Here is a 17,139-nt window from a genome sequence, read left to right as displayed (position 1 = left end):
CCATTATAAATTACAATAACTTTTATTAATTAAAAAAATTAAAATCAAGGGTTATTCGTTATATCAATACATCCAAGTCACGTAAATATAACACATATTGCATTACAAATGCTATAGGTGTCACATTTGCGAAAGTTAAAAGTATTGTCTTTGTAAATGACAAAGCTATTAATTTCGCTATTTTCAAAACCAACACATAAATAAAAAAATGTGTCATTTACAATACCAATAGCTCAAACTTTCCTAATGCGAGACCTATTGGCAACGCCAGTGCTTGTTGGGAAATACTAGCATGCATTAACACATTTTACTATATGATGCTTCTAAGAAATGGTACCAAAAGTTTCAAAGTAGTTTACCAAAACGTTTTTTGCCGAGTTGCATTTTTTTAAAATGAACATATTATTTTGAAAGCAAAGCATCCTCAATCTTGCTTTCAGGCATTTGCATATATTTGCATCTAATCCGAGCACATCCTGGAAGCATTATTTTCATTGCTTCATATTGTTAAACTTTGCAAGCGTGTGTACACATTTTTATACTGCTATCACGGTCCGTATTGCAGTCTGAACGCATAACATTTCCATAGAGCGCTCACCCTGATAAATGCTTTATAATAATGAGCCATAGCTACAAGTTTTAAAAGCATTAACATAAGGATACAACTAGTATCGTAATTGCAGATGATGCCCTTTCCTGGTCCTTAATGTGGGACGGTAATCCGGCAGCCAAAAGGTTTGTGCTGAAGGGGTTGGGGGTTGGGCCTACTTGTCTCAAGGACAAAATAAACATGAATAATACATGAAACAATATGTTCTGGGCGTCGAGCTATAGGAGTTTCACACCCCTGTTTATAAAAATATGATAAGTTAAGTCCATGTTTTATACATCCCAACTATGAAACTGAAGGCATGTACCATCGTCGGAAATCGATAACAAATATGCAGTGTGTATATGTATGTATGATATATGTTGCTTGATCACTGCACCCAACAAAGTTGAAAAGGACAACACAATTTGATATTTGATTGTAATAAAGAAATCATAACACTTTGACTTATGGGTCACTTTCATTGGTTTACTGTCCTGCTCTCACCGTGTTTCATGGGTGCCTTTGCCTGCATTTTGTAGTTACTTTTCAAGCTGAAGCTTGTCATGGTAGTTATGGTGGTGCACTCTGCTGCAAAAGGAGTGATTAAGGTGGCTGCCAGGCTTCAGAAAATTATTTTTTACGTAATGTGGGTTTCTTTGAGCCTAAACGTGTACCTAACCACCATACACCACCGCAGTTTTAATAACCTCTAAAAGCGATCTTATTGGGATTAATGTGGAGAGACAGTAAGATGTTTGGGTGGTTGCACAATACCGCCCTTAATGTAGCATGTTTAACAGTCTTGCGGGTAGCAATTACCTGATTCTCGCTCTTCCTTCTGGCAGATTTGTTATAGAATTGCATGATGTGTGATGACTTGGACATTCTGAACAGAGAGCTTGACAGATTATTGCACAGCAACATCGCAGAAGGAAAGCCTTTAAAAAATGAATCTGAACAGCCACCAGCCTCTGATTCCTGGGACCTGAGCATTATTTCAGGCAGTGAAGTCCAGTGCCAAATAGTGCAGGTACATACTTTTATTGTGTTAAGTTCTAGGGATTTTTAACATGGCTTCAGATATTGTAACATTTAATAGGTGATGGCTTCATAAATGCATTTGTGTTTTCATGTAACAAAGGCTAGTGTGACTTTCATCCTGCAACATTTTGCCTTTCATTCAGCTGTGAAAGTATGTTTGACTCATCAAAACTTGAGTCACTTCTAGTTTTGCTTGATCCAAAACGTTTAAAAAGTTGGGGCTGATATTTTACAAATATTTTAATTTCAGAATGCTTTTTCATGTTAGAATACAATAGGTCCTTAGTAGATACAGCCTATCTGTAACAATAGGTGTGCTTAAAAGTCAGAGGGTTCAATAAGATCTTGGAAATGTTTGTTTCCTCAGTCTTGTAGTCTTCAAAACATTGAGTTCCACCTTCAAATCTTGGAACTACTGCTGTGTCGCAGGAATGAAGTCTGCTCTGTTGGGTGACATTTTTCCTATTAAAAAAGATAATGCAATTGTTTTAAAGTTGAAAAATGGCATTTGAGACCTCGAAGAACAGATTCCCTGCAGCATCTCAACAAAAAAACAATGTAATAAACATTCATGAGAAGTTGAGTAATGGAACGTTTTGGGTCTCATTCCTAATTTCCACAAGCTCTGTCTTCCTCCCTTTTTTAGGTCTCGCCTGAGCCAGCGCATGCGCTGCAAAGCATTTAGTATGGGCTCTTGAGCTGTGAACAGACGCTTGTGTGCTTTTTTTTTTTAATTGGCCTGTGCTAGCGTCTTTTTTTTTTTTTTTTTTTTTAACTCGGCACGCAATTCTTTCAAAGTAGGCGATTGTCCCGCCTTGTTTGTGTTCCATGGCCAAGGGTCTTCATGAGCGAGCATTAATGCCATCCGTTTCCAATTATCACGTTGGCGTTAATTTAGAACAGATGGTGCTCGTGGGTTTTTTTTTTCCCTCAAGCAGAAACCTCTTGGTAGCTATAAACATTGCCTTGGGCTAAGTCTTTGAAAATGGAGACTACACCAGGCGTCACAGATTTACTTATTAAAAAATAGATATGCAATCTTGTTCCACACAAAAGCCTCCTTTCACCACCAAGTGTCACAAAGACAAAAACTGCCGAGACGTGAAAAACAACTGTCTACTGAACAAGAAAGAGTCCAGCAAGCTGTATCTGCCACAATCTAATATAGTTCGAAAATATCTGCAGTATGGTTCAGCTTCAGTTTGTTTTTCTCATACAGATTTGTTGAAAATAAAGTAACAGAAATGTTGATAAGAATCTGAAAAAATGGCAGTCAGCCAGGGCTGCTGAGAAAGACGAGAGAATATTTTTTCTCACACCCGGTGACATTTTTCTGAGTGCTTTCATGTGCAAAAAAGTGCAAATGTAAGCAGCCCCTCCCGGCCCTGACCCTACTACCCATCCCACCAAAGAAGAAAAAAGAGCGCCAGCTTTAATCACATTAGCGGTGGGACAGATTGTTGGGAGCCCTGTGCGTTGTCATCGGCAGTGTTTATTATTGTAAGGGAATCCAGCGCTGGCCTGCCGGGGAGAGATAAGCGTCGCTTATCGGGCTTGGCAAGCGTTATCAGACTGGGGATCAGGTCCCGCCACTTATCAGCTGCTGACATCTAGCAGAGAGAACAGCAGAGGATGAGCGGGCAGCCCGGCTCCCGAGACTACCTCCACTTTCCAACTCAAGTTTGCCTGTGTTCATGTGTGTGGAGTAAAGGTACCCGCACAACAGGAACCGCCGAAGCGTGGTACTGGGCTGGGGGCCCAGGTGTGATTTGAGGCCTAAGTGATCCGTGTGTAGATGTGGTTACATGACGACATCCCTATGGACGGGGCAACTGGAATAATGCGACATGGGAGGACCAAGTTAATCGGCAGGGATAACTGACGCAGAACGAAAATGCTAATTATTCGGCATGGTGCGGCACATTTGCGATAGTATCAGTTCATTATTTTGCACGTTAACAATGGACAAAGGCTTCACCGTATTAGTACTAGTTGAACACCCAAATACAGCAATATGCAACTGAAAGGCATATGAAACTGTCAACTTCTGCGAACTGCCATCCCCTGCACAGCAACAAGAGTCGCTGCTTTTTTTGTAACTTGATCTGTTTGAGCTTGAAACAATCTTTTTGTTAACATTTTCGAATTATGCAGCAGGTGATGGATTATGTGGCAAATGCGCCAAATCCATAATCGTGCAAAAATCGCCATAGATTCAATTCCAGCGGGGCACCACCCATAATCCACATTATAAGAAGACTGATAAAATGGGGTGGTAGTAACAGTCCAGTGGTACCGCATTGAGACAGTACCGAAACCCCAGTAAACACCCATCATACGTTTTTGGGCTAGAATAGGAAATAACAGTCAAGTCCCAGAATTAATGGGCCCTTAGTGCACCAATTGACACCACCATTGGTCATTTTCTGCAGACATCTTACAGATATGTTCCAAATGTGTGCTCAAAAGTGAAAGATGTTACCAGGTGCAAATTTGTATTCGGTAAAACATGTAATTGCGCTGGGTGGTAATTTGCCATCACTATGTTTTAGATTAGACTTTTAAATTAATTACCATTCTGCCAAACTTGCCTAATCACAAAGTATTCCAACTCATGCACATCGTTCCAACGCCTTCTGGGCCTGTTTGCTGCTTTAAAATGTCTATGTATAAAAATGTTACCGCTGAATTGCTTGGATATGAACATAGATGATCTATAGATGTAGTAAGGGGGTGGGAGCATAGGGTGTAAAGTATGGTCCTGCATCAGAGTTGCAACCAGGAACTGCCCCCCTTATCTGGCGGAGCCCACTGTAATGGCTGAACAAGTTCCACATTACTCTCATGATTGAAGTTAATGAAAGTGCTCTGGCCCCATCTCTGCAGAATCCGCTCCCAGCCCTTTTCAGCCCGGCACATCTTGCTAAAACAGAACAAAGAGGCAGGCAGCTGCAGCGACTCGGGTTATTCTCTTGGCTTTGATAATACTGGGGGCAAGGGGGGGTGGAAGCGAGGGGGAGTCTGGTATAAACTTAATCATCAATTGAAATCAAAACTCATTAGATTATCAATTTCAATAATCTGCCACTAGGCAAAAGAGCTGAGAGTACACAGGAGTGCATCTAACTTCAGCTTGCAGCCAAGCTTCACAAAGGGTGCCCAGCTCGCTAAATAGAAGTAGGAGTGGTGCCAGCTGCCATTGTACTGTACAGGTCTCCCACAGAGTTCTCAGGGGAGTGGGCTGACCCACAAACCGCCAACCATGAAAATACAACCACTACTGGAAGTAGAGGCACATCACCAACTTCCCCTCACACCAGGTGAGTAAGTTATGAGTTGTTGGGGGTGGAGGACCCTACAGGGTCCAGTGTTCTGTTTACACAGGGTGAGGGAGCAGAGACTTAGGGTAAGGTAGAGAGAGCGCGAGAGCAAAAGAGAAATCGCGAGATGGAGATTTTTGGGGTTAAGGAAACAGGCTTTTGGGAGGCAATGACAAGGTTCGACACATTAAATATGAGGCGTTGATTTGAGCTACATTGCACTCTGTATGGGTGGGCGGTGCTCATCTAAGGTCGTTCAGGGGTTACAGCATTGCCTCTGTGGGACACCCGTAGGACATTTTGGGCACCACGGGTCTCTTGGTAGGCAAAGCAAGGGAATGTGGAGGGACCAAGATAAAGGTTATGTTGGGGGCGCAGGCAAAGATCTGTTGGGGCTTAGGTAAACGTTTTGGTTGATGCCTGCAACACCAAGTCATTCAGGAACACTGGAATGCTAGTGGTTGTACCTTCTGACCAGGTATGGATCTCTAGTCGAGGGCCAGGCATGGGCCTAGTTGAGGGCCAGGCACTCGTCTTACCAAGAAACCCCTGCAAACAGTGATGAGTGATGTGGTAGCACTAAAGTTTTTTCTACGTGTTTGTGCCAGGACTTACTCCTGTGTTGTGAGGCATGCTATATTGAGGTGGGGACTTGAAGCTCTGCCCACTCCCCGCACACATTTTTAATTGGCCTGTCATTGTCCCCTATAATCTGTGGCTGTTTATTGGTCAAAAAGCTTAGTACTCCCTTTTTAGTACAACCGTGTCTCATTTTGTAACCTCCCATGGCAATACCCCGTTTCGTGTGTTGTTGCTCCGTAGGCTTTATTTATAGCTTCCGAGCACTATTTTCTCAAGTAGCTTTCTCCTACCTGCAGCAGCATGCTCTCTCCCAATGCTTTTTATTTTTAACAGCACACATTTACAATGCAACAGATCTCACATTTGCGAGAGTTTAAGCTATTGGCATTGTAGATGACAATGCCTTTTATGTATCTGTTTTTAAAACAACACGTACATAAAAGGCATTGTCATTTACAATATGAATGGCTCAAACTCTAGTAAATGAGACCAATTACATTGCAAATGCTTGTTTTCATCCCCCCCCCTCCCCCAGGAGACCACACATGACCTTTTGGGTACTTACATTGTTTTTTAAAGCCCACCAATTACTTACCACTGGTTGGCTCTTTTATCACTTGTCAGCTAGTTTCTTCATTGTTGCCTTGTAAGGGCTTGCCTCCCTCTTCTGTTTGTCCCTCCTATGAAGTGAAGTCTCTTTACTTGTGTCCTGCATCTGCTTTCTTTTCAGGAACTACATTTTCTTTTTGGTTAAACACTCCATGAGAGTACATGTGTTTCCAGATGTCTGTCATGTGCTTCTGACCCCCTACTCTGTTGCTCTCTTGCCATTGCCATCTCCAGTGGTCCTTCTGTGTTTCGCTTCCCCATGTGTGCTTGGCTCAGTCGAGTGCTGTTTTCCCCCTTCAGAATCAGAATGTAATGTTGCATCAGCTTTAAAAACATGAAACTACTTGTGACAGTGGGAGAAGGAAAGCTCATTCTCCGTTGTGCACAAATCAACCTATGACTAAGGTTGCATAGTTGTGGTGATTGACTTAAGCTTTCGCCAGCCGGCATCACTACGATTTGACAGGGCACCCACCAATTTCGTGGGTGGAGGCCTTTTAAAGTGGAGGAATCCTTTCCTGGGATCTATGCAGAGTTTTTGGCTTCACTCAAAACTGAAAATGGCATTCTCATTCTGAAAGCAAAAGTTGGCCATGAATAATGGCGCTATAAAACCTACCCCGAAAATGAGCTGATGCGTACTGTGACCCTGTCCTATTGCAGTCCCACCTCCCCTGTTAACGTGGCCTGACTTACCCATCAGGGGAGGACTTAAACAGCCTAGCACCATTAGTTCATCAATTATAAATAGTGTTAGATGTTTCAGATGCTACTACGTGTGGTTTGCCAAGGCATAATGGTTTCTTCCCCCTCTCATATATACTTGACATCCATAGCCCCTCCCATATGGATGTATTAAATGAAGAAAATGTCTTTTAACACGGCCTCTGGAATAAATACTGCATGGGTTTCGGGGGAAAAATGCAGCACAAGTTTGATATCTTCAGTCTGCCCATTTTATAAAGTGCTACTGCCATGTTCTTTCTAAGAGATTAAGATTTTTTCCTCTCTTGAGTACCATTGAAAAGTGATATATGTTCGCGTCGGTGACCGTTATTGTCGTCTTATTGTCTTCTCCTGTCCCATAATATATGCCAGTAGCTTTGAGTCTTCTCATCATTCTCCACCACCCTCCTCTGCCATAGTGAATGTCATCTGGGTGAATACATCATGGAAAAGTCATTAGCAGGCAGATCTGCGCTGTTGATTTACTTGCATGGATTTCTCTGTGGCTTCGTGTCCTCCTTCAACCCCAAACACTGCACTTTTTTAGCTCTTGATTTTGACAGCCCAGCTGCCCCCGTCCTGCTGTTTCTACTTTCTTTCGGTCTGCCGCTTTAAAACATTCTTTTTTTTGTTTGTTATACTTTTTCACCATCCCTGGATACTGCTGGCTTTTCCCGTGTATCTTTACACCTAAAATGGAGTGCAAGAGGGGACTGTTTTAAAACCGAACCCTGTTTACTCAGTGTTCATTTCCTCTTCCCTCCCTCCGTCTCTAAATTTCTCCCACCTGACACCATGTTTTCTTTGTGACCCTTTCCTCCCTGTGTGATCCTCATTTCCATGGCATCTCCCATACATGTGTCTAGAAAGAAAGGTAGCTACGTAAGGCTCCTTTTCTTCAAGAGTCCCCCTTTTTAGGTTTCGCCTGTCGAAAGCTGCGCAAGCAGCGTTTCGCGCAGGCGAAATCTTTTGAGTTACTGTATGGCTGTTTGTCCCGCCCCTGTTTCCCATTGGCTAGCTCCATAAATGGAGGCTAGCCATTGGAAAACAGGCATCCGTCATTCTGCGAGGCGACTCGTGGGCGTTCCTGAGATTTTTTCTCATCCGGCCCCTTTTATCACGTCAGTGCGGCGGTGGGCGGGGTTTATTTTTTGGGTCGTCCAGGTTTGTTTTCGTCGTTTCTCTTAAGATGGCGGCCGGGCAGTAGCTTGTTTGTACAGGTCAGGACATTATTATGTTCGTGCCGTTAACCCGCCCCGCTGTCCGTTTGCCCGTTCCCGACATTATGTTCGTGCCGTTAACCTGCCCCCCTCCCGCTGTCCGTTTGCCCGTCCCCCGTCCCCCACCCCCATCCCCACCCCCACCTCCCGCTGTCAGTGTTTAATGCTTGTTTGTTGTTGTTGCCAGTCTGGTCACTCCCTGATAGGACAGGGTGGCCTCAGGCCCGATTGCGTGAAATGTCGGGGTTTTTTAGCCGGCGAGGTCTTTCAGGTCCGAGATGTCACTTCTTGAAAGGACTCTTGGGCGCAGGCTTCGAGGTGCGGACCTAGGCCCCCTGCTTGCACGCTTTACGCCGCTTGCTGGCAGCACCGCCGAGCCGCAAATGTAAAAGCAGAGTGTCCAGGGCGGCTTGGGTGCGCACAGGACACGGATCGTAGCTTTGGAGTCTCCGGCATTATGGGATCGACCTTTATGGCTTTTATCGATATCTAGCACTTCATTTATTTGCTCCTTACATGGGAATGTTGTGCGCCGTTTGGTAAATTAAAACAAGCATTTCTGAGCACGGAATTCTCTTTCTGGAAATAACCACGGCTCGGTGCTGAAAGTGAAAGCCGAGCGTGCCCTCTGGAGCTGGGGGCCTGCTCCCCATTACCAGTGGCTGCTGGTGAGTGTCTGCTCGTGCAGTAATTGTTGTGCTGGGACAGGCAGCCGCAGGGCAGAGCGGGCAGCGTGTGTTTGAAGTGGGAGGCAGCGGGCTACGACATGTCGAGCCGAGGACTTCCAGCCTCTAGACAGGAACCCAAACTATCAGGGCCCAAAATCAATACGAGCTCCGCCCCTTTCCTCTTGCGAGGCACACACTGGATTGTAAGTTACGCTATATATATATACACACACACACACACACACACACACACACACACACACACACACACACACACACACACACACACTCACTCACTCACTCACTCGTTCCTCGGTTAATTTATTTTACATCTTTAAAATATCTTCTCACACTTCTGTCCAACAGTCAGTTTGTCTCAAGCTCTTTCCGCTAACCTTTCTAAACATACCTCAGGTAACCTGTGTCACTAATTAAGTCCTAAAATCCTAATGTAGTTTTCTGCAATGACATGGCACCAAACAATATTTCTAACTCTTTAATTGCTTGTTTGTGTGAACATTCACTTGCTTTTTTAACGTGTTAAACGCTCTCCTCAGTTAGTGCTTCTTCAACTTAAATGCTTTAAATCTTGCCTTTACGACTCTCCAAACTCCACACAGAGTGGATGTTGTCTGGCAAGCCATACTACTTTTTCACAGTTTAAAATATTTTGGCCGTCAACCAGCTTGTGGTTTCCAGTTTCCTTTTGGCTGAGATATCATGCAAATGTCCAGGTATTCCAGTACTTCAAACTTAACACTTTAAATGTATCTGCCTAGAATTGTAACTAGTGTATAATTTACTAAGTTTTGCCAAGAGCCTAGATAAGTCTGACACTCAAGGGAAAACTGCCACGGCATGCAAGTCAAGTACCTTTGTCCAATTGTAGTGAAACTAATTTGAACCCTGGTCCAGACAGTGGTATGGTTTAGGAGTTTGTGATTGATTGCCACTTTTGTTGTCCAGTTCAATGTAGGGTATAAGAAGTTTGTATTTTAAAATGGGCACAACCCTTAAAGAAGATGACTGCGAATGTAGCAGACCGTTTTGTCTATGGTAAAATATTGAAAGACCTCTTCAGATAATGCTTAATGTATAGTTCTGCCCACATGTGGTTTTGATACTCTTCAAAATTTCTTTGGATTTGAGTGAGTTACAAAACTGTTGCTAATTATGTTGCTGCATCTCGTTCAGTTATACACATGTATGTCTGTCTTGTGTATGTTTAATGTATAACAAAGGTGTTCTGTTAGTGGCATGATTTTGTTCCCTTTTGACACTTGTAATACAATTGTATGTGGATTGAGTGCTTCTTACTGCTTTTTTAGGTCGAGCCTGAGCAGCGCATGCGCCGCTCTGCGAGGCATGCTTTATTATAGTATGCACTTAAAGCTCCGCCCACTCTCCGACCATATTTTTCATTGGCTTGCCTTTGTCCTTTGTAAATGCCTGCTTCTGACTAGGTAATTACTGGTCTTCATTTGTAACTTCCCATGAGGACTAGCCCTTTGACTTGTTTCACCATCTGCGTTTAGTCTGTAATCACTATTTTCTTTAGTGAGTTTTTAATCCTGACTTTCTTTCGCGAGTTTTGTCTTACTTCAGGCATGATATGCTTTGCAGCAACATTCAGTGCACCATGCACACTTTCACTTTCCAAGCAGCAAGCTATGAGCTATTGATATTGGAAAAAAAAAGAATAGCTTAAACTCTTAAAAATGCGTGACCTATTGCTTAACACCGTGGTTCCCAAACTGTGCGCTGCGGCACCCCGATGCGCTGTAATGAGGAGCCAGGGGCACAGCGACAACAGTGGGGAAGAGTGTGGGGAAAAGTAAAGCAGCCTCCCAGGTAATGCGCCATCCAGCGCCCTGGGAGGAAATTCCTGCTCTGGTGGGTGCAATATGCGAGGGGCATGAAACTTATCTTCACCCCCACCCCAAAACAAAAACTAACCATGCGAGATTGCTCAGAACTGGCATGAATGTTTTTGCTAAATCATGTAAGTCCTAACCAATGCCTCAGCATATCAATCCACCGACAAAGGAAGAGGCCTGCAATACACACCCCCTCGCAGATAGGCGGTCATCTTTGAGCGGGATGCTCTCCTTTTGTTTAGTCCAATGTTTGACTTTTGACAAGTGCAGTTTTGTAGAAGACGTTTCACTTTAGGAATAAATAATGATAAAATGGGCCCGTACATATTAAAATAAGTGGGAGCCGTGATTATGCGAGGCACCCGTGCACATTGTAAAAAATATTGATAAAATGGGCGCCGTGCAAAATCATGTGTGGCGCCTGTGCATTTTAAATTAAGAAGGCACCTTGATCATCATGCGCGGTGCCCATGCAAATATTAAACAAGTGATAGGCTGCTTGTAAAGTGCAAGCACGCATCACGCTGAATGCTGCAGGAAAGCCTGTTATGCCTTTAGTAGTAAAAAACGAATTAAAGAAAGTAGTACTTACATACTTAAAAAGACTACCGTGTAACAACCAAAGAAAGGGGCCAGTAGCTATGGAATGTTACAAATCAAGACAAGGCTGTACTAAAGAGGGACTAACAAGCCAATTACTGAATCAGAAGCCAGCATTTACGAAGGACAAAGACATAAGCCCGTGGTTCCCAAACTCAGCACTCCCTACAGTGGAAATACCTGGCAGTGTTTTTCTACAGTGCAGCCACATGAAGGACCATGCATAGCACTGTGGTAATTCATGTAGACATGACGATATGCCCAGACGTGGTACTTCCGTCCGATTTATAGAGCTGACATCTCTGATGTCTCCGATATTGTGTGTGATCAGACATCATTTTTTTTAATGGTGCAGCCTATAGGACATCGGGGACAAGCAATAGGATGTGAGCATGTTTTCATACATGTAACTGCATACTAATGGGAGCAATATGCAGGCGAGTGCATTTGAGATTTTTCCTGACAGAGCGTGGAACAATGCCCAATATGAGGCCCATCCGGCATATGTATGTAGCTACAGACACAGAAGATAGTTGGAGGGTTTTGTGGCAGCTAAATCGTATAACCTTGCGCAACCGCGACTGGGCCTTCTAAGCTTGTCTGCATTGAGAGCAACCTCTGTGGAGCCAACCCAAATAGATTTGTCCCGAACGTGCAGAGAACTCATCCAAGGGTTGCATATTCAGAGAGGAAACTAGAGTTCTACAAAACAGGCTCAAAATTGCATAAAATTCGGATAAATAAAATTTTTCACTAGATTGCACTGCAACAGTGATTGCATGCAGGGACCCTAATGCATCCTAGTGCACCCGTCATTGTTTTTTTGTATTTGGGATTTGTTCATTACTCAGAGTTGCCTCTAGCTAAAATGCATCAAACTCCAGGGCAAGGCTGACTGAAATGGGACGAATGATACTCCTCTCTGCTTGTCACTTGTCAGACTATCAAATGGCTGGCATAAAGGGGGAGTGCTTAAGTCCAGGTTAGAAAGGAGAGGATAAGGATACAAGCGGGCCCAGGTCTTATGACCTAGAGCAGCATCACTTGGGTCTTCCAACCTAGATTGCCAGTTGTGGAAAACTGGCACCTAAACTATTGCATGTAAGTAAGAAGTGACACCAAAAACCATGGGGTACTCATCTGTGATAATGCTTACACTGACAATTTGACATAGCAATCAAGCTTTTGTTAGTCATTAGTCTGGCCTACGTGCTAATTATCTTATATTATCTGATTCCTCCGGGTCTTGCCAGTGCTATATAAAACTTTTCAAATAAATCAAAGTTGGAAAAACAAGCGCATCCATCCACTAGGATGTTTAAGGTAAATTTCGGACTCAGGTTTTACCTGTTCATTGAAAAGATTTTATTACACAAATTTTTGAACTATTGTGTGGTTGAAAAAAAGTTGCATGGAAACATATTTGCGTATTAATCTTGTATTGTTTCACACTTAACGAGTTTTTACTAAACAGCTGCTATCTTATTTTGTTACAAATATGATTATACCTTCATTGCATCCCAATTAATTTAAGGAAGACAACCGGAAGTACTCCCGAGGTCTGGCTTACATCCTCCCCCACCCGCCCACCGGTAAAAGAATGGTGGGGAGCCACGGCCAACTGCCAATTTGGTCAAGGTAGCCACAGGTCAAAAAAGTTTGGGAACCATTGGCTTAACACATTTTTTTTTTAAGAAAGGTGTGTGCCCTCTAAGTGCAAGAGCGGCAGGTGGCGCTTGGAAACAAACTATTTGCAATTCAAGAGGTCTCGCGTTTGTGAGAATTTAAGCTACTGACCTTTACAGTGACACTAGCTAGCTCAGTCTCGTAAGTGCTAGACCTATTGCATTGCAAATGCTTGTTCTTGCTTGCCATTGAACAGTTTTCAGGGCATTCCTGTGTCTTCCTATCTGTCAATTTTGGGCTAGATAAATTGTAAACGTGCTGTGTACACCAAATGCACCAATTAGTACTTATGAGGTAGGAAGCCATGAATTAATTACTATTAGTATCTGACTGGAAAAATATTTCCTTGTGTTTTTAGAGTCTCTTCCATAATATTGATTATTCTCGTTTCCCGAGCATAGTTTTCATGCACTTTTTGATTGTATGCCTTATTAGTCAAATGAAGCAATGTTGCATATTGATTGAAAGTATTGTTGCATTGACTGAAGTATTTGGATTAGATGTAGTTATTAGTTTGAACACATTTCAGTAGCGATGTGGCACTTTGTTTCTAGTCTGTAATTCACGCTATAATTTATAGAAATGATGGAAAGGGTCTTTAAGAGCTGCTTTAGGGTTTCTTGCCAGTCGTGCTCTGTTGAACAGTTTCAGAAATTAGATTTTTTTCCTGAAGGCTTCAGCATCCTCTGAACTTATTCACTGTGAGGTTGGTCTTTACCATTTGATGGATTTTGTAGCAATGAGACCGCTCCAGTTGTGGAGGTCGATATGGTCAAAGGAGGAGACTATTTTTACCAAGTCCATAAGTGATTGCTTGAGTTTGGATAATTATCTAAAGATACCCTGGCTAAAATATTTAGCTAAATCTTATGGGGACTTATTTGACCGAACTATCTTGGAGAAACTACAATGATTTACCTACTTTGTCAAAGCAGGAGTTAAAAAGTACCTTCATGTCCCATAAGAATGAACATAGGATGGAAATAGCTAGGAAACAAACCACGTATCAGCTTTACCATCAGTATATTGATACGACGGGCTTCCAAGTGTATCTTTCATTTGTCACAAGATCTTCCCATCGCTATGTATTAACCCCTGACGAGCTCAGCTCGTCATGAGGCACGGTTGAGCTGTGCTTATGACGAGCTGAGCTCGTCATGAACAATGGGAAACAGTGGCCTGTAGCACAGGAGGGGAAGTGCCTTAGCAGCGATGAGGTTAACTAGAATGAGGTTAGGCCTTGTGCACCATCTGGTTGTGTTCCCCACGATGAAACGGCACCCGGCCTCCCCATGCCCCTGCGATGGGATTACAAACAGAGCACTTTGCACTTTCTACTCCTATGTGACTTGTTTTTGTCTTTTAGAATTGCGTACCTCAACCCACTGTTTAAAAAAAGTTGAAGCCAAAACCACTAATGCTGCTATGACCCTACTCTTAGCACTTAAAGAACCTGCAATTTGTTTTTTTTACTGCTACATTCATTAATTTCAATAAGGCCAGGAAGAGTATGTCGTTGTAAAGTGAATTACTATCCCCATAATGTTAGGGGGGGGACCCATTGTTTAAGCACGTTGCACTTTTCATATTGCACTTTTCCAAACCTTTGTGATTTGGTTCTAACCATCATGACCTGTTATCTTGCTATGGGTCAACTGTTTCATCAGGATTTAGGTCCTAATATATCCACTTCATATTGTAATGCAATTGTGTAAAGCTGCTAGATGTTTATTGTTTACATTGGCAATCATATTTTGATCATGTAATGTTGCTATGAGTTAATTGTTTACAGTAGGATCTATGCTGTAATTTACTCACTTTATACTGCATTCTCTGCTCTGTGCCATAAGTTTTTTGTAATGAAGTTTTAAGTTGTTATGCACTTACTATACTAAGAATAATGACATAATGTGCGATGCGTAACGAAGCCTGATTTTGTACGCCCTTTCTAAAATGGATGCCGACTTTTTATCTGCGTGTGTGTGTGTGTGTGTGTGTGTGTGTGTATGTATATATATATATATATATATATATATATATCTATATATATTCTTAAGCTTGTTTTGAATTGACTAGAGTAAGATATATAAAACCCCTTTCCCCAAACAAGGTCTCACCTTATTATCCCAAACAAAATTTATCATAATCAATAGAATATATTGGACTCCTCTAGAATTTTTAAACTCCCATCTCATTCATAGCCCGACCTGCTGGAATTGCAATCTACACGATAGGGATTTCGTTCATATGCCCTACTTTACAAACCTAATGAGACAAAATATTTAGCTGTATTAAAAACACTTTTAACATCGAGCCCTCCAGAGAATTCTCCTATATCCTCTTGGGCTTTCTGGACCCCCCAACTACAGGAAGAAAACAACTGTTTTCTTTTAGACTTAATGCTTAATAAGTGGAAGAGCTACAAAGCTGTCTCCTTCAACATGTGGCAAGAATAGCTTTTTTGCCTTAGTGGTGCTGATAATATAGTCCTACAATCCTCACCATGGTGATCTTCCCACAGGGAACTATAGGTCTCTCTCGAGGCTTGCTTTCTCTTTTAAATATGATCCACCGTGCACTTCGTCTGGCTTCTTAGAATGAGCGATACACACAGAATAAAGATACGGCTGGGAAGCATAATTTAACAGTCTCACCAGATCAGGCTAGTCTACTTAATCAGTGCTGACGATTTGCCTTTAAGGCATACACTTGAGATCGCATTCTCCTTTTGTTCCACCACACAGAGTTCGTATCATATAGGACATGCTACGTACCCCCTATTAGAGGCTCGTCAAACGAAAAAGTAGGTGATAACAGTTAGGAAGTGGATTATGTTAAATTTGCTATGTCCTAGAATGTACACATGAACATGTTTAATGTTAAATCCCTCGATATATTATCTCTCCTCTACCAGCTGTACTTATAAGTAGAATGCATAAAAACACATAACCGCCACTCTGTTCTTTGTTTCTCCTCATAAGCATGTCTGTATTTGGAACCCTCCTTTTTTCTTTATTTACGCTCAATTGAGGCAAAATGATTATACAATTTAACAATGTCTGTATCAATTACATTTTGTATGTACTTGCTTTGTATTTCTTGCGTTTTTTGTAGATATTTTGGGAGACTGCCTCAATATACTGGCAATATATTTGATCTCATCCTTCAAATGTAGGTTTATCTCTTGTCAACCATGTCTCCTGAAAACGACCAATATTCCATTCTAAGAATATATGTCTACACTCAATTCATCATTCTACCTAATTTGTGAGCATTCTAGGACAGAAACATACGGCTGTAGGGAGAAATTTGATCCTATTCGATTAGCTATCCTGATATAATCCTCATCTTCCCAAACACTGCTCAAGCATACCTGTTATCAGTTAGTCAAACTATGCCTCTTATTTCTCCTCTATTTGTTGGCAGGGTTATTGTCAAGTTAACTCCCTGATGTTTTCATGCAAGGATATTGTGACTTGATTACTACTTGAATCAGTTTGGTGATTTTAAAAATGGCTAAAATGCAATTTCTTAGTTTCTTGTCGTTGATCTGTTCTAATTCCTTGGAGTTTCAATTCTTGCTCAGCATTCCATATTGATATATAGGGAGATAAACATTAACTTGGTTTCTGCTCTTCTTTATCCATAGAAAGCCAACTTTCATCTATAGTTTGAGTATATCTCCTGGAGAGGAACAACTTTGAAATCTCTGCAGTAAATTTGATCAATTTAATGTCTCCACTTTTTGTATTTCTTTACTGATCTTAACAGGTTGATGTACAAGTTCAGGCTGTCATCCCACTAGTATCTAAATTCAGTTGTTCCAGCTATGCCATAGTAGATTTTTTTGCACTTCCATTCCCTATAAAGTAAATGCAGAGACTGCATCTTTATCCTTTATTCCAAAAATGTTTGGTTTCTTTGGACAGTGCCCTCTCCACCCCCAAAAAAGCTGCTGTTCTGCCTTTTTTTAGGAGATCTATTCGCCCTTTATAACAACTGCTTACAGAAGCATAATATAGACTATAGGGTATGTAATTGCTTCTCCTTTAAAGTAAAATTTGTATTCATGATCTATTGACTGTGTTTTCACCAATTATTTTCCTTCCCTAGATAGGACCTATTCCTTCTCTCCTTGTAATTGAACCTCTGTCACCCTGAGTCACCTGTAATACATGTTTTTTTTCATTGAGGTATATTGCGAGTCAGTTTATTTAA

General features: G+C 41.9%; 1 protein-coding gene across 6 annotated transcripts in view; it reads left to right on the top strand.

Annotated features, from left to right (window-relative positions):
• The window catches only part of DIDO1 (death inducer-obliterator 1), a 286,601-nt gene that overhangs the window by 20,666 nt on the left and 248,796 nt on the right, over positions 1 to 17,139 (top strand). For 3 of the 6 annotated variants that reach the window (XM_086932835.1, XM_086932834.1, XM_086932833.1), the window contains exon 2: positions 1,438 to 1,622. The exons of the other annotated variants lie outside the window; for them this stretch is intronic. In XM_086932835.1, the coding sequence (XP_086788961.1) occupies positions 1,455 to 1,622 (168 nt within the window). In that variant the 5' untranslated portion in view covers positions 1,438 to 1,454. The remainder of the gene's footprint in view (positions 1 to 1,437; positions 1,623 to 17,139) is intronic. 6 annotated transcript variants of the gene reach the window in all.

The sequence above is a fragment of the Lissotriton vulgaris genome, chromosome 7, assembly GCF_964263255.1.
Source record: "Lissotriton vulgaris chromosome 7, aLisVul1.2, whole genome shotgun sequence".
NCBI classification, from domain to species: Eukaryota; Metazoa; Chordata; class Amphibia; order Caudata; family Salamandridae; genus Lissotriton; species Lissotriton vulgaris.
This window is presented reverse-complemented; position numbering and strand designations above follow the sequence as displayed.